The sequence below is a fragment of the Falco punctatus genome (assembly GCF_963210335.1).
Source record: "Falco punctatus genome assembly, chromosome: 21".
Classification (NCBI taxonomy): Eukaryota; Metazoa; Chordata; class Aves; order Falconiformes; family Falconidae; genus Falco; species Falco punctatus.
Genome location: NC_137601.1, coordinates 398,318 through 415,013, shown reverse-complemented (window position 1 = coordinate 415,013; position 16,696 = coordinate 398,318). Strand labels below are relative to the sequence as shown.

Here is a 16,696-nt window from a genome sequence, read left to right as displayed (position 1 = left end):
ATATATTTCGCTAGATGGCAGCAGCGCTCCACCAACCGGGCGGCTGCAGTACCCAATTACATTTCGCTAGATGGCAGCAGCGCTCCACCAACCGGCCGGCTGCAGTACCCAAATATATTTCGCTAGATGGCAGCAGCGCTCCACCAACAGCGCCGGCTGCAGTACCCAAATATATTTCGCTAGATGGCAGCAGCGCTCCACCAACAGCGCCGGCTGCAGTACCCAAATATATTTCGCTAGATGGCAGCAGCGCTCCACCAAAAGGGCGGCTGCAGTACCCAATCACATTTCGCTAGATGGCAGCAGCGCTCCACCAACAGCGCCGGCTGCAGTACCCAAATATATTTCGCTAGATGGCAGCAGCGCTCCACCAACCGGGCCGGCTGCAGTACCCAATTATATTTCGCTAGACGGCAGCAGGGCTCCACCAACAGCTCCGGCTGCAGTACCCAATTACATTTCGCTAGATGGCAGCAGCGCTCCACCAACAGCGCCGGCTGCAGTACCCAAATATATTTCGCTAGATGGCAGCAGCGCTCCGCCAACAGCGCCGGCTGCAGTACCCAAATACATTTCGCTAGATGGCAGCAGCGCTCCACCAACAGGGCCGGCTGCAGTACCCAAGTATATTTCGCTAGATGGCAGCAGCGCTCCACCAACCGGGCGGCTGCAGTAGCCAAATATATTTCGCTAGATGGCAGCAGCGCTCCAGCAACCCGGCGGCTGCATTACGCAATTTTTTCTCGCCAGATGGCAGAAGCGCTCCACCAACCCCAGAGAGACACGGGGGCGACCTCAGAGGAGCCCGCGGCGGCACCGAGCCCCTTCCCGGCCCGACGCAGAAGGGGAGCGCCAGCTCCTCCTCGGCCGGCTCCGCCCACGCCCGCCGGGCCCGCCCACGCCCGCCGGTCCCGGCCCGGCCCCGGAAAGTGGGCTCATTTCCTGTCCGCGCGGCGCGCCGGTGTGGCTGTGGCGGTGCGGGGATTACCCGGCAGCCTGGAAGACTTTGGGGCCGGGACGTGCGGCGGCGCGCTGGGTGAGCGCTCGGGCTGAGGGCGGGCGGCCGGGCGGGGGCCGGCGGGCAGCGGCCGAGAGGGGGGGGTGGGGATGTGGCGGGCCGGCGCTCGGCCGCGGCGGGGAGCGCCTGGTGCCGGCGGCGGGCGGGCTGAGGCGGGCGGCCCGGCCCGGCCCGGCCCGGGACCGGCGGGGCTGCCGGCCGTTCTCGTCTCCCCGGCAGCGACGGTGGTCAGCGGGCTCCTCACGGTGCTGCCTATTTTGGGCTGGGTTTTTTTTTTTTTTTTTTTTCTCTCGGGGCTGCGCCGCTACCTCAGCGAGGAGGCGAGGAGCGGCGGCGGGGCGGCCCCGGTGCTCGCCGCTTGTGGCGGCCTGGCGGGGCCCGGGAGAGGGAGGGGTCGGCCCGCGGCGACCTGCCGCCCCCCCCCCGCCGCCTCTGGGCTGCCCGGGCAGCCGCCGCAGCTCTGCGCGGGGCTTTGTCTTTCCCCCAGCCGCCGGCCTGAGCCGCGGCAGCGGGCTGGGACTGGAAGCGCCCTGCAAGTCTGACGGGGGTATCGCTGCCGTGCATGTGGTCTGCCTGTCTACCGATCGTTCCTGCCTCTTGTTCTGCTGGGGTAATTCCTTTGGGTAACGCGTCGGGCTCCGAATGGAGTGCATCCTGACTTCCTCCTGACCCCTGCGAGACGTTACCGGTGTCTGCCTTCCTCGTGTTTCACAGGGCCTCGGCTGTCGCGTGCGGAGAAGCTGTCAGCCTTGTCAGAAGAGAGCGTGTAGCCAGCAAGCGCGTCGTGGTGCTTCGGGACCAAGCTGATACCGCAGGCGTCCGTCTTTTGTTTGCGAAAAGGGATCGCGAGGAAACGTGCCGGTGTCGGAGGGGGAAGAGGTAGGAGGCAGCTTTCAACCGCTTTTAGGCTTGACTCCTGCGTTCCTGAGAACGGTTCTGGGCTTTGAGGGGTTTGCTTTTGGCTTTTTGCCTTAAGCTCGTCCTCCGTCACCGCTGTCGGCGTGCGCCGAGCCGCTGCTTAGGGAGCGGTGGCGGTACAGGCTGTGTGCGTGCCGACCGTCCTCGAGGCTGTAGCTGTATCCTACCCTAAAAAAAGCTCTCCGTAATACCCTGCTTCCGTTAGGACGCAATTTTCTCAAGTTCCCCCCCCACCTCAGGGTGATTTTCCCACACGCCTGCAGGCAGCAGGACTAACGTCATCTCCTTTTGCCCGCCTGGGCTCGGACTAAAATCCCTTCCCTGGCTGTTCTTTAGCTTGTACAGCCTTTGAGCCTTCCCTCGGGCCTGGCTGATGGTCCTTTGCCATTTCACCCCGTTCACAGCCAGCGTGAGTTTCGGTACCGACTATGTCAACGAATTTCAGCTGCACGACAAACCTCAGCTTTTGGCTTTTTGCCTTAAGCGCGTCTACCTTTCAAGGTAACGCTTTCTTGGAAGTTGGAAACTGTCCTTCTTGAACACCAAAACCAAACCCCGTACCTGGGAGGGCCGTTTAGTGTGCTGCACCGTGTGTTTTATTCCTTGTCGGTCACTTGACACTAGCTGTACATGCTCTCCCGGTTTGGCACATTCTTACCCTGCTGGCTGAAAGATTCTGTCTTTTCACTTCCTCGGCTTGCCACAGGCCATAACAAATGTGTGATCATAGACCGCTTTCCTTGCTCGCTGCTTTCAGATTTGAGCATCGATGCCATGGACGGAGCAGAAGAGCCTCAGCAGGACGTAGAGCACAAGCCGTTTAAACAGCGCTTGGATAAAGCTGCCAATCGTGTGACTCCAGAAGCAGAGAGACGCGGTAAGATGCTATCCTGTCATTCTTGGATGGATGCTCGCATAGTCTTTCCATTACCGTATGGCTGCTATGAGATTCATGGGAACAAGGGATGGCTGAATTCACAGCGTTTTAAACACCACAAACTATTGAAAAGTTTATAGGACACAAGTCTATTACACTGGCAGATCAGACAAGCTCCTCTGTGTGTGTATACACATTATACTCGGTACTTTTGCGAGGCAAGTCTTTGCCTGGTCCCTCTGAAGTTGGGACAAGGACTCATTGGTGCATTTCAGGAGCAAAGCTGCTGAGTGAATAGGCTTTTCCTACTAGAAATCAAGCAGCTGCTCTGGCAAAACTTTGGTTGCATTTTTAAATCCTAGGAGGCTGAGAAATGGGATGTGCTGGTTAGAGGAAAGAGCCTCTCTCCAGGGAAGGCTCCGCTGACTTGACCCTTAAGCCTAAACTTGTGTCTTACTATGTTTGCTTTGTGTGTGTTAATGCATACCTGATTAATAGATTTCAGTTGATTTATCAGTTACAAGTTGGAGTAAGTGGTCCTTGGCTACATAAACCTCTCCTCTGTATTTTTTGACATGTTATGGCTTACTGTTCTACTTCAATACAAACCGGGAACAATTCTGGTAGCGTTGCAGTCTAACGGTAATACTGCAAGACTTTGTCTTTCTAAAACGTGAGGTCCTTGCTATCTGTTCTGGGAGATAGTGTAGTTTTGTGTATTGGCATGAACTAAACTTGCTAATTTGTTGTAACTCAGATTTAGCTTTTCTGTTCTTAAAGCTGAAAGGCTAAACTAAGCCAAGAACTGAACAGTGGGTAGGTACGAGACCTTCTGGTGTCACAGAAGTGAGGTGATAGCGTTCTTACTGTTGTGTCATTTAGCAGCCTTTCTGTATTCAGAGGCTGTGGCGTGACAAATGTAACGTCTGGGGTCAAACCCTACTTTTTTGTACCCAATTCTCTGTTTCCACATATGGGCCTCCTGCCTTACTTGTGTTGCCAGTCTCCACTGGGATTACTAGGTCTGAACCGGTTGCTCTCGCTCATTATATTATCAACGGAGAGGAAGAGAAACTTGCAGGGAGCAAAGTGTCTCATCCAGGAGAGGCTTTTTGAAAGCGATCAAATTACATTGCATGCAACGAGCAATTTCTTCTGCTGTCTGGAAAAAGGATATGGCGAGTTTGATTTCCACCACCTGTGTGGCAAGTTAGATTGGAAGTGTCCACCCACCTTTGTGAAACTCTATCAGTTTCTGTTAGTAACACTTGATGTTCAGTCAGTTATTTAAATGGCAACTATAGCAGTATTGACTGGTAAAGGAAAAATCCACACAGACATGGTTACCGCTGGGCTGGCTTTAGTCATGACTCAGAGCTGGGCCACCACCCCAGTGGGTGACAGAGAACCAAGGGATACAGCGTAGGTTATATACGCTTATCAGATCATCAGTCAATGTCTGAAGTTTTTAGGAGTTTCTTTAGGTCCTGTCAGTTCTGTGAATCCATCACCTGACCCTGTCCCAGTTGATTCACCTGCTCGGTTCCAGTCTCTGCCTCGGTTCCAAGCTCCTCCTTGGATCGTGATCTTCTTTCTGCCTGCTTTAACTCACACGCTCCTTCAAGCGTGCTTAGTCTTTGAAAGAGCAGTTCCTATTCACATGCACCAATTTTTCCAAAACCACCTGTGTTTCTGAAAGCACCTGTGTCCACAGATTGATCATCTGTTGCTTCTCTATTCTCCCACTGATTAACTGGACTGGGTTTTAAACCAGCCTTGGATTAGGGCTATGCTAGGGACGGGGCCTGGTTCTGCCACGTAGCTGCTTCGGCACTTTAAATTTCTTAGTTAAAAATACATTTTATCTAACATTAACCTTAAATTTAGTAAAGCATACCTAAATATTATGGAGTAGTATGTGGAGGTTTTTCCTGATCATAGTTACATTGAAATAGTTAATAGCTTAATGATTTCTATGGTAGATTGCATTCTGTGCTGGGGTGTCATCTCATTAATTTCCACTGGATGGCGATAGAGGACTGAATTTTTTTTATTTTTATTTTTATTTACTGGTTCGTTTCCTTTTAACATGGACCGAGTTTTCCAGCATCATGTGTCATATCTGCGTGCAAGTCGAGGACCATGTTAACAGCACGAAACTTTGCATGTGGGGTTTTATGTGCTGCGGTTTCTTTATAGTATCCAAGCTGTGTGCAGTACCTCTGGGTGCTCTCTGAGAGAACTCGACAGGCAGCTACCGATTGCATTCAGAAAGCTGTTACTAGTTGCTGGATCTTGAAAGACTCCATGTGTTGTACAGGTGTTCTTCTTCAAATGGCAGGAACCATGGCTTTGACAAAGCAAAGGAATTACTAAGCTGCATTCTTGCTGACGCTATCTTTTAGTGTAATTACAGGATCAAAACCCATACTGGTTGAATTCTTAAGTGTACTTTCAACTTGTTTGAATGTTGTAAGCTGTAGAAAGTAAGTCTCATACAGTGGTTTAAGAATGGGTATATTTTCCTGAAAGTTTTTATTGGCTTGATCATAACTACCATAAAGTATTTGATTAAAGAAGCAAGGTTAATGATTGATTTTCATGCACGTTTCAGTCTTTCTAATTAAAATCTCTTTTTTTTTTTTTTTTTTTTTCTGTGGCTAATACAGATGTCTTTAATACTCATTTCTGTCCACCTGGTATACCTCCCAATCTCAGCAGAGAGGGTCCCGATAACATTTTGTCCCCTCAGCAGTGTCTGACTTATCACCTGCCCTGGCCTTAGTTATCCAAGAATCCACCTTTTCAAGGCTCGTAGGAGGGTGGTGCGGCGGTGCCTAGACAGTGAGCCTTAGAGGGCTTCCGTAACCCAGCAGACTTGGTCCTGTCCTTCAGGATTTGGGTGAAACAGCCTGTTTTTAAGGGGCCTCTTCTAATAAGAACCCATGTTTCTGAAAATTTTAGACATGCAGTTCCTTGGCTCACTTATTCTGAACTCCAAAGTTTGCAGACCTTTCATATTTGTGTTGGTTTTTGGGAAAACAAAGGTCCTGTTTGAGTTTTCTGGAGGCATGTCTTGCCCTTTGGCAGGTTTCAGCTGTCACCAGCTCTCATCTCCTCTGTTACGAGTTCCTCTGCAGCCTTCTGCATTTAAGAACATAAAACTCCATGAGTTTGTGCCCCAGCTGTACTGCAGCTGTGCATTCAACACACAGGTGGCACAGACACTTGCAGAATTGTAAAATCGTGACAAAGATAGAAATTCCTTGGAGATTTCTAGTAAGCCAGTGGTTAATGTGTGTGCATTGTCAGCATCGTTGTACTGGAGATGTACTGGAGAACTGAGTGTCAGTTTTCCGCTTGGGAGATTCCCGCTGTGATCTAGTTTCACAGCAATATATAACTGTGTTCCCTACATATCTTGGGACAGGATTATGCGCTATGCGCTGCTGTCTCCTATTTAAAATGTTGTTTGTCTAACAGGTCCTGTATCAGTAGCAATTTGCTGTTTGGGTCTGCTTTAGACAAAGTTTTAACAAAGCCTTTGTGCAAGTAACATCTGATTGGCGCTCCAGCAAGGCTTACAGGTGGCTGGTTCTTTCTGTGGAGGGTGTTCTTCAGACGACAAACGCTACTCTGCTTCTTGATCTTACTTTGCAGCTCAACAGGCTCTGTGCATTCTTTCAGGTGAACTTTGGGTGCAGGATGCGCAGATTCTGACACAAAATCATTTTATTCGTGTGTAGAACAGTTTCTGTGCGTAGAGCAGAAATACAAGATAGTGTTTCTGGACGTGCATCGTCACTTTGAATCCTCTTTTGTCTTAGAACTGGGGAAAGAAGAAGAAAAGGTGTTTGATCCAAGTGCTTTGGATGCCGATCGCTGTGAAAGCTGTTACGGGGCAGAGTCAGAGGACATTCGGTAACCTTTACATCTTCTTAGTGCTTGAATCGGTACAGTCAATGTGGCATATGTGTTGGGGTTTTTTTTCCAAAATGTCTGTGAAGGTCCGTGCAGTGAAATCCTCCTGGGCACCTGTTGGTGAGAGCTGTTGTGTTTTAGTACGCCTGTGCTGCGCTCATGATTGTTAAGAGCATGCAGAGTTAGGTTGTTTTGTCTGCATGCCTGTTTAAGGGCAGTAGCACAAAGATTGTATCTTAGCAAACAGAACATTTTCTGGGATTACTTGGTGTCCAGAGGGGAGCTGTGTAAGTTATTTCACAGTTCTGTGAGCTGTCTTGGAATAAAACCTGGTTATGACTTTGCCTTCTCACTTCTGCTGCAGGCTTTGCATCCTTATGGGAGCAAAGACCAGACACCCATCACTCACACAAATGACGGGTGTCATTCGGTGTTTTTCATTCCTTCTACCTGCAAATTTGTGCAAGAATGGATTCGTGATAGTCCACAGGTTCTGGACTATCCTTTGCTATTATTGTCTCTGTAGTAACTTAGTTTGTCACATCTGTCAAGTTGCATCCTTCCCCAGAGATGTTTCCATCTTGAGGATGAATGCCAACCTTCAACTTTTTGTTTTGTCCAGCACAACACGGAACAGAGATAGACAATTGTTTTTTTCTGGTGACCGAGATGTTGTCCAGAGGTAGAAGAGCAACGAAGAAAGTTTGCCGTTAACCCTGCCTCTGACGTTGGCAGTCTTGCCCTAAAAACAGGAAGAGGGAGGAATAGAAACAGGTGGATGCTTTGTTCACATGAGGAAGTTCCAAGCTGCTCAGAACTGTGGGACACTGATGTTGTTTCTGTAGCAAGTTTCTTTGCTGAGGATTGACTTGGCTGTCTGAATGGACAGCTAAAGCCCTCTTCAGATTTAAGGGCTGCATTAAAACAGCTTGTATCCTCGTGCCAAAATCTCAGCAAGTACTTCAGGAAGCTTAAGCTCCTTCAGGAGCATTAGACCACCTTTCAGTGTCAGTCCCTTATGTTTGCTTCATTGATTTGTTAAAATAAGATCCACCAGGGATTCAAATCCTGAGCTGGAGTGTCTCTGTATCGCTGTAAAGATGATAAGGTGATGTTTGTGCTTTTGCAGGTGGTGTAATACTTGTGACGATGTCAGAGAAGCATACAGGCGACGAGGCTGGGCCTTCGAGAACCTGGATAGCGTAAAGCTGTGCAAGAGGGAGGGATTTAGCCAGAAAATGCAAGAGCGGAAGAACGAGGGCTGCCAAGTGTATGGTTCCCTAGAGGTCAACAAGGCGAGAGCTGGGTTTTACCAAGAGCCTGTTGCATGGTGGTGATGAGCGTCAGAAGGCACAGTCGGGGCATTCCGCTCCTTTTCCAGCTTTAGGTGTTCACAGGACTGTAATAACCTCCGAGCTCAGCAAGGTACTTGTGCCTGTAGGGGGGTTCAGTAGGAGGGTCAGGAAAAGGGTGGGAAGGGGCAAATTCTTTGTTTCATGAGGTGGGTTGGCTGGAGAAGCTTAGCTTTTTCTACCATCTAGCTAGTGAGTCTTTTTACCGAGGTTTCTGGAGGAGGAGAGGCAGCTTCTTTGAGGTTAGGTCATCCCATCTGCCCGTCTAGTCTCAAAACAGAGACCACCTGTGGGTGCTGGAGTTAACAGTAGCCAGCAACTTGTCAGCAGAGGTGCTGGAGGGAGTGAAATGTTCCCTTCTTTAGAAAACCAGTGGAAGCAAGACTTGGAGTTGATTATCAAGGTTGAAGATGCTCAAAGAGATAGTTTTTGCAACTGGTGCATGAAAATGTAGTACAAGATACACCAGATGACTATGTAACTACCCTGTCATTTGGCAGGTTACCGAGCTCAAAACACTTGCATGTGCAGGTTACGTACCCAAGTACATTCTAGCACTCAGGCCCAGGCTAATTTTTTTAATTTTATTTTTTTATTTCAAAATCTGGAGGTTTTTTTACATCTTTGTGTACTATTCCTGGAGGCAATATTCTTTATTTCTGGGAAGAAAACACAAAACAAAACAAAAAAAAAAAACCCAAAACAAAACAAAAAAAACAAAACCCAAACAAAAAAAAAACCAAACAAAAAAAACCAAAACACACCCCACCCTTTCACTCATGAAGCCAGACATTGTGCTTTGAGTATCATCATGGGTGCTGAACCATTACAGGACCCTTTGTCACAAAGCATGATGAGCAGGAAAGATTCAAGGGGGAGTGCTGTGGGTAGCAAGGGTCCAAGGGTGGGTGGGCGTCACTAGGGAAATTTCTGGGGGCCATTGTTAGGCACTTGGACTTTTGCGCATCTCCATTCTCATCGGGTCCGCAGTTAACATACGCGATAGGTTTGCACGGACATGTAACGTAGCGTGTGAGCTTGATGCGTTGAAATCTTCCAGGGGAGGATGTGTATGATTGCTAGTAAGTGTCAGGGAGGGCTGACACCTAATATCCATATCCTTTTCATATTCAAGGTTAAAATTTTAATAACCTTTGTCTTTGGGGGGTTTTGGGTGGTTTTTTGGGGTGTAGTAAGTTTAGTGCTTTATTTTTGAACACAGCTTGTTTTCATGGATGCATACATAGGACCACTCTTGTTTTTATTGCATTAAGGGTTTTCTTACCCTGCCAGCTCACCCTCTCAGTTACTTTCTCCCCTCCTTTCCTGTGATACCTTTTTGTATTTCCTACAGCAGCAGTTAGTTCCTTCCCAGTAGACTTAATTCCTCCTTCTTCCCATTTTTATGTCTACTAAAATACTCTGCATAGAACAGTTATTATCAACATCGGTATGTGATTATGGCTTTCCACGACTGCCTGTGTGTGAGGAAGAGGGGAAATTCATATCTCTTTTAGGACAAAGTTTGCTGGTATTGTCACCCATGACAATGAGTTGCTTATTGTCTATCTTATTTAAACTAAAATTTGAAAATCCAACCACCGGTATGACTGCTTTATTTATACAGATTCAGGCCTTTTAATGAAAGATTACTGTCTCCAGCAGGTAGCTGGAAATTTCCACTTTGCACTGGGAAAAAGTTTCCAACAGTCTCATGTATACATGGTAAAGTATTTTCTTTTCCTGCTTATTGTGACCTTTAGATTCCAAGTGTTTGTGGCCATTTTCTCTGAATATCTTTGCATTGCTATCCGTGATAACAGCAGCACTGCTTCAGGGGGGAGGATGTTGGTGAAATTTTGTTAGAGAGGTTTAGAACCATCATGAACAAAGAGGAAAGTGTTTTCTGAAGGTGCTGCCACGTGGGTGTGGGAGAACATGGAGGAGAATGTGTCTGGGCAGTCTCTCGGCCTCACTTGTTCTACAAAACTTTGCTGCCCTGCTGTAAAACAACCTCAAGTACCGTGTTCAGTCCAGGACCTGAATATCTGTATGTCTGGAAGGGATATCTTTGAGCAAACCTCTTGAGAATTTTAAAGCAATTCAGAACTTTCGTAGTAGAATTTCCGTTGTGAAGGACTTCCTCAAGTATATATAAATAGACAGTGGCCAGAATAGAAGTGGTATGGGAACATATTGGCGATTCACAAAAATTTAACAAAAACATATTCCCCACATACATTTGGTTGTGCACTGTGTTCAATCAGACTTTCCCGTGCAAGCTTTTTAAATAAGGTTTTACAGGATTCATAACAGATGATTTTAAAATTCCAGGGCGATTGTGGGCTTGATGTGGGCCTGTCACCAACATCAGGAATAAATCCCTTAACTCCAGTCTAGTATTCAGAAACAGACATCCTCTTTATTGCAGTGCTGGATGCACAGGGGTTCACTTCACCCAACGTGCACACCAAGTTACTTGAGGGTTTACGTTATATGCAGTAGAGTACTTGCATATTCATCGTGCGTTACACACATTTTCATTCAGACACAGGATTGGTTACAAGTTTCTTGCTTCTAATGCAAACTAGCATGCATCCTTAGACAGCACTGGTGAAGTATTTACTAACTCCACATGCTCCCCAAGCAGGGGCTTGCCCTTTCTTGGAGGGGCTGTTTTGAATTGCAGGTCGTGATCTCCCACTACCACAGTTACCTTTGTCCTACTCTCAACTAACTTGCTGTGGACTATGACACCTTATCAGCTCGTCTCCTCTTGTGGCCAGAACTTCCTTGCTTGAATGTTTTCCAGCCACATTGTCTGGCCAAATGTTCATCCGTATCTTCCTTGTTAACATACCAGGCCCTCCTTCTCAAGGTTAGTATAGCTAGCATATCCCTTAAGCATTGCTAAATGTTCAGAGTTTTGACCACATATTTACATATGGGTGACTTTGACTTGTAACAGTTCCCCTCTTTGAGACTTCCAAAGTAAGATTTCTTTGGGAGCCTCACCTAAATTGCCTAATTCTGATAGTATCTTCAGCTTTGCAGTATGTGCAGTTGGGTACAACCTGACACAATTAAAGGTAGACAATTTGCTTTTCCATATGATACCTCATAAGGGCTAATTATACTCCTCGACCTTGGTTGTATTCTGATTCTCAAAAGGGCTAGTGGGAGGGCCCGTGGCCACTTTAAAGAAGTTTCTTGACATATTTTAATAATCTGCTGTTCAGGGTTTGGTTCATTTTTTTTTCTACCTTCCTACTCAACTGAGGCCTCTAGGGAATATGTAAATACCACTTCATGCCAAGGATTTTACTTAACTGTTGGACTAAATCTGCCACAATATGCAGGCCCGTATCAGGACATTCCTATGGGTACCCCAGACCCTGGTATTGCTTCTTTGAGTAGTAGCTTAGTTACTTCCCTGGCTTTGTTGGTACGACAGAGAAAAGCTTGTGGCCATCCAGAGAAGGTGTCAACCAATACCAGGAGATACCTATAACCATTTTGTGTTGGCAATTCAGAAAAATTAATTTCTCTGTAATCTCTGGGGGAATTTCTTTGCCTAGCGGCCCCTGGGGGCAATCTTTCCATGTTCATGGGATTATTTTTTAAACAAATGGGGCATTTTGTTATTACAGACCTTACTGCTCCAGTCATCCCTACACATATAATCAAATTCTGAAGACTAGAAATCATAGCCTCACTACCGCAGTGTTTACTCATGCCTCTTTTCTACAATCTCAGGCATTACCTGTGGTGGAACAATGACTCGTTCCGTGGGAGTTACTAACCAACCCTCTCTGTGGTTGCTTTAACAGTGATGCCAAATGTTGATCTGCCTCACTATAATTAGGTTTCAGAACGGGGAGCTTCACCTGGTTTAGTGGTACCAATGCAAGGATGCTTTGTTCAGCCACCTCTTTAGCAGTTTTATAAGCCAATCGATTACCCACGTTTACTGTGGTTTGCCCGAACTGATGTGTTTTGCAATGCATTACTGCCACCTCCTTAAGTTTTTTAATATGCTGTAGAAGTTGGAGAATTTCTTCCTTGTATTTAATAGCTGAACCCTGAGCCGACAATAATCCTCTCTTCTTTCAGATAGCCCCATGTGCATGGACTATTCCGAATGTATACTTTGAATTGGTCCATATATTTACTTTTTTCCCTTCAGCTAACTTCAGGGCTTGTCTCAGTGCTACCAGTTCCAGCTTCTGGGCTGATGTGTCAATGGATAGGGCTCCAGCCTCTAGTATCTGTGTAGCTGTAACTGCTGCATACACAGCCATCTCTTTCCCATCTTGAAGAAAGCTGCTACCATCTGTAAATAGCTCCAAATCAGGATTAGTTAATGTTTCACCTCTTGGATCCTGTCTGCTCAAATACAAGTCTTTGATAGTTTGCAGACAGTCACAGTACAAGGGTTCGGAGTCCCTCACTTCTGAATTCAAAAACATCACTGGGTTGATGGCTGTGCTGGTTTGAAGTTCCACATCTTCCTGCTCCAACAAGATAACTTGATATTTAAGCGTGTGACTTGGAGACAGCTAATGCCCTCCCTTTTGCTCTAAAGACAGAAATCCCCATATGCAGAACACGCGCCACGATTCTCTGTCCTATTTTTAATTTTCAGGCTTCTTGGATTAAAAGAACAGTTGTGCTTACAGCCTGCAAACATCCTGGCCATCCTCTTCTCACGTTGCCCAGTTGTTTGGAGAAAGACCCCACAGCTGTTCTCTATGTTCCCAGTCTTTGAGTGTTCAAACCCAGGGCAAAGTGTTGTCATTCAGGTACAAACAGCTCAGAGGGCTTAGACAAACTGAGCAGTCCCAATGCAGATGCAGGCATCGGAGCCTTTTTTAAGTCCTTAAAGGCTACTTGGCATTTAGGGTTCTCTTTTGACCCCTTTGAGGTTTCACAAAGGGGTTTTACCAATGATCCATAGTTAAGAATTCAGCCTGCGCCACCCAACCACACCCCAAAATGCCCTCTGCTCTTGTTCAGTTCTTGCTTCTGGAGTTTGGCAGATCACATATTTTCTGTCAGCTCCCTGTCTCTGTTGTCCACGTGAAATCTCAAAATCTAAATAAATCAGTATTTTTACCACCTGAGCTTTGCTTTTTAATACACAAGATCCTTCTTGTCCTAAGAAATTTTAACAGCCTTATAGTCACCTGTAGACACTCCCCAGAGTCTCTGCAGCCAACTAAATGTCATCTACTTATTGCTGTATCGTTCCTTGTGGGTTTTCCTTTTTCCGTAATTCCAGCTCTTCTGCCAACTGGTTGCCAAATATTGATGGACTATTTTTGTACCCTAGAGGTAGCACCATTCAGGTAAGTTGTATTTTGCGTCCAGTGGTGGGGCTTTCCCATTCAAAGTTGGCTACTGCCTGTCTTTGTCTACAGGTATGCAGAAAAAAAAAGCATCCTTTAGATCAAGTACAGTAAACCATTTATGCTTTTCCTTCAAGAATGTCAGCAATATATATGGGTTAGCCTCTGTTGGGTTGGTATCTTGAACAATCTGACCCATGGCTCTTAAATCCTGAACTAATCTATATTCCTTGCCATGTTGCTTTTTCACTGCTACTATCAGGGTGTTCATATTCTGATTCGCACTCTACAACCCATAATTCAAAAACGTCTGTTATTAATTCTTGCAATCCCTTTCAAGCCTCCCACTTAATAGGCTACTGGTTTTGTCCTAACAGTTTAGTTCCAGATTTTGGAACAGCTTTGCTGGTTTCACCAATTTAAACCAAGCTGGGATTCCACTAGCCTGTACCAAGGGTGTTACTGCATCCTCTGCATCTGCAGGAATCTGGTTTTTGTGTGTTCTGTAACAAAAATTCTCGCTTCCACAGCTTTTGGTTCAGGTATTAGGGGTTGCACCTCTCTGTTATAAGTTATCTGCACGTCTAATTTACACAATAAATCCCTTCCCATCAAGGGTATCAGACATGCAGGCATATATAAAAATTGGTAAAGTTGCCCATTGTTTCCATAGCTTAAAATTTAATGGCTGTAAAAAGGGCTGATTTTCTCACTTCCCTTAGTTTCATGGCTGAGGTTTTCTCTACAAGCATTACGTACAGAGTAAGTGACTCCTCTATCAACTAGAAATTCTACCTCCTTGTTTCCCAGCCTTTGTGTAACCAGGGGTTCTACCAGGGTAGATTTCCCCAGTCCCTTCCAGGTTTCATTGTCCTGTGTTCATCAGCTTGATGGCTGCAGGGCCAGTTCCAAGGTTCCAGCCTGAGTACATTCCCTTTTCCAATGCCCCCTCTCTGCAGGTAAGACAGGGCTGCACAGAAGTGGGTCATTTTCCCCTGCCCCCGCTTTTTTCCCACTCCTCAGTACCCCCATCCTGTGCCACCGTAGGTTCCCCCAGGAGCCCTTGTGAAAGCAGTGATCCATCTCCCCTCTTAGGTTTTCCCTTCAGAGGCGTCATGTCTCCTTTTCCTTTTCCCTGGCATTAAAAACAGTCCACGCTACCTCTAATGTCTTTCCCCAATCCCTTGAGTCCACCCCTTTTAACTTTTGAAGTTTCTTCTGTCTGGGACTGAGTCCCGTAAAGATGGGAGCTAACTGAACAGATGCTTCTGGCTTTTCAGGGTCCAGATTACCATGTTTCCTGGCAGTAACTTTTAAATGCTGCGTGCAGGCAGATGGGGATTCATTGGTTCTTGTTTGACCTCACAGAATGCGGACAATTCACTTCAGGGACAGACCCAGAGCAAGGGCAAGGACTTTAGGGATGAACCTGGCACATCAAGGCTTGGGCTACCTGGCTCCTGAGCTGAGGGAGCGGCCGCAGTGTGTTCTTGGCTCTACCAGAGACCCTCAGCCACAAATGCAAACACCTCAGCTCCCACAGGCAAGGCGCCAGGCGTTTGGGCCCCCCAACCCCTCCCAGCCCCCCAAGTTCCGTCCGCCACCCCACCCCCCTTCCCCCATTGAAAGGGAACTCAAGCATCCGGCACAGCACAGGGGCCATTGGGTTTATTGAGTCCCCTAGACACGGATATCGGGGGCCAGGGGGATCCCATGGGTCACTGCAGGTCCCCTGTGGGTCCTGGGGGGTAGCATGGGTCCCTGTGGGTCACTAGGTGTCCTGTTGGGGTCCCTGGTGGGTACTGTGGGGGTCCCAGGGGTCCCCATATGTGCTGTGGGTGACTGCAGGGGTTCCATGGGTCACTGCTTCTGCTGCAGGGCCTCCTTGCGTGCTGCATCCTGTAGCAGCTGCGTGTCCACCTCGTCGGCTGGCAGCTGGACGTAGCGCACCACCGAACCCCGGATGAAGCAGTTCTTCACCGACAGCTGTGCCCCGCGTCAGCATGCCCCATGGGGGGCCTGGACCCACACCTGACACACTTCCCCCACCCCGACTCCAAGGGACTGCCCCAGACCCACATCCAACCCTCCCAGGGACCCTCCAGGACCCGTGTCAGACCCCCCCAAGAACCCCCCAGACCTGTATCCAACCCCCAGGGACCCTCCAGAACCCACATCACACCCCCCAAGAACACCACCCCCACCACCTCCAGACCCACATCTGACCCTCCCTCCTGACCCACATCCTGATCCAAACCTCCAGGACCCTCAAGTCCAGGTAAGCCACCCCCAAGACCCACATCGGACCCACATCCGTGTCCAGGTGGGACCCCCGACCCCCCCCCCCCCCCAAGTCTGCCCTCCAAATGTGCGTTGGGGGGGCCATACCATGTGGGGGTACTTCTCAGGGTCAGTGACGCTGATGTCTGTCAGTTTGATATTCAGGTACTGGGAGGGCACAGGGAAGGGGGGGGCCGTCAGAGCCCCCACAGAACCCCTGACCCCATAGATATCCCGCAGAGCCCCGCTCCCCCCAGTCGTCCCCCCCGGCCCCGTAGATGCCACACAAAGCCCCATGCCCAACAGATCCAAAAGCCTCCCTGACACCCCCCAGCCCCACAGACCCCTCTCCCTACCTCACAGAGCCCACTCAGCCCCACAGATGCCCCACAGCCCCCTGCCCCCCTCACCTGATCCACCGAGTGCAGAGTCCCGCAGATGCTGGAGAGAGAAATGGGGCTCATGGTGGGGGGGGCTGGGGGGGTCCCAGGGGGAGTTCATGGCGGGGAGTGGGTGGGAGGGGAGTCTTAAAGGGGGGATCCATAGGGGGTCCACGGAGTGAATCCCTGGCGGGTCTGTGAGCCCCATGGGGGATCCTGGGGCGGGGGGGGGGGGGTCTTTGGAGGAGCCCCTGGGGGCGACCCACGGGGTGAGGGGGTTCCGGGGGGGCCCTCACCTGAGGTCGTTCTTCAGCTCCACCACCACGTCCTTCCCCACCAGGGATTTAAAGAAGGAGTAGAACAGCTGGGGGCAGACAGGGGGGTCAGAGGCCACGGGGGGGGTCAGGGGACCCCGTATCACCCCCACCCCCCCCTCCCTCCCTCCCGCTCTCACCATTGCGGCAGCCCGGAGCGCGCGCGCTGGACGCCTCGCCCCTTCCGCCGCGTGACCTCAATCCCGCCCACCCCGCCCGGAGACACCGCCGAGGCCCCGCCCACCCCGCGGGGGCAGCGGGGCGGAAGTGACTCACCCGCCCTCGCGC

General features: G+C 48.9%; 2 protein-coding genes across 9 annotated transcripts; one reads left to right on the top strand and one right to left on the bottom strand.

Moving 5' to 3' along the window:
* Positions 1–660: 660 nt before the first annotated feature.
* LOC308056021 (uncharacterized protein) lies at positions 661–14,986 on the top strand. Of its 7 annotated transcripts, XM_080370780.1 has the most exons (7): positions 661–1,036; positions 1,733–1,769; positions 2,694–2,813; positions 6,641–6,734; positions 7,864–8,020; positions 9,749–9,811; positions 14,803–14,986. In XM_080370780.1, exons 1-7 carry the CDS (start codon positions 695–697, stop codon positions 14,896–14,898), a joined length of 909 nt encoding a protein of 302 aa, XP_080226906.1. In that variant the 5' UTR covers positions 661–694; the 3' UTR covers positions 14,899–14,986. The 7 variants fall into 7 exon arrangements, 1 of the variants encoding a protein (XP_080226906.1); XR_013924678.1 differs by lacking the exons at positions 6,641–6,734; positions 7,864–8,020; positions 14,803–14,986 and adding an exon at positions 10,737–13,209 and having other exon boundaries at positions 934–1,036; positions 1,733–1,897; XR_013924675.1 differs by lacking the exons at positions 6,641–6,734; positions 7,864–8,020; positions 9,749–9,811 and having other exon boundaries at positions 934–1,036; positions 1,733–1,897; positions 14,803–14,937.
* An 89-nt stretch (positions 14,987–15,075) lies between these two features.
* LSM2 (LSM2 homolog, U6 small nuclear RNA and mRNA degradation associated) lies at positions 15,076–16,653 on the bottom strand. Of its 2 annotated transcripts, none has more exons than XM_080370782.1 (5): positions 16,549–16,653; positions 16,391–16,458; positions 16,125–16,155; positions 15,823–15,882; positions 15,076–15,369 (listed from the first exon to the last, which is right to left on the bottom strand). In XM_080370782.1, the coding sequence occupies exons 1-5, from the start codon at positions 16,549–16,551 to the stop codon at positions 15,295–15,297; spliced, it is 237 nt and encodes a 78-aa protein (XP_080226908.1). In that variant the 5' UTR covers positions 16,552–16,653; the 3' UTR covers positions 15,076–15,294. The 2 variants fall into 2 exon arrangements, with proteins under 2 accessions (XP_080226908.1, XP_080226907.1); XM_080370781.1 differs by having other exon boundaries at positions 15,076–15,420; positions 16,549–16,640.
* Between the last annotated feature and the right edge of the window lie 43 nt (positions 16,654–16,696).

Excerpts from the sequence above, each read along its gene's own strand:
- LOC308056021 (XM_080370780.1), top strand. The coding sequence starts at position 695 with ATGGCAGCAGCGCTCCAGCAACCCGGCGGCTGCATTACGCAATTTTTT. Across the intron at positions 8,021-9,748 it reads AAGTGTATGGTTCCCTAGAG|CAGGTAGCTGGAAATTTCCA; the intron begins GTCAACAAGGCG and ends TACTGTCTCCAG. Across the intron at positions 9,812-14,802 it reads AACAGTCTCATGTATACATG|AATGCGGACAATTCACTTCA; the intron begins GTAAAGTATTTT and ends TTGACCTCACAG.
- LSM2 (XM_080370781.1), bottom strand. Across the intron at positions 15,883-16,124 it reads CTCTGCACTCGGTGGATCAG|TACCTGAATATCAAACTGAC; the intron begins GTGAGGGGGGCA and ends GTGCCCTCCCAG. Across the intron at positions 15,421-15,822 it reads CTGAGAAGTACCCCCACATG|CTGTCGGTGAAGAACTGCTT; the intron begins GTATGGCCCCCC and ends CGCGGGGCACAG.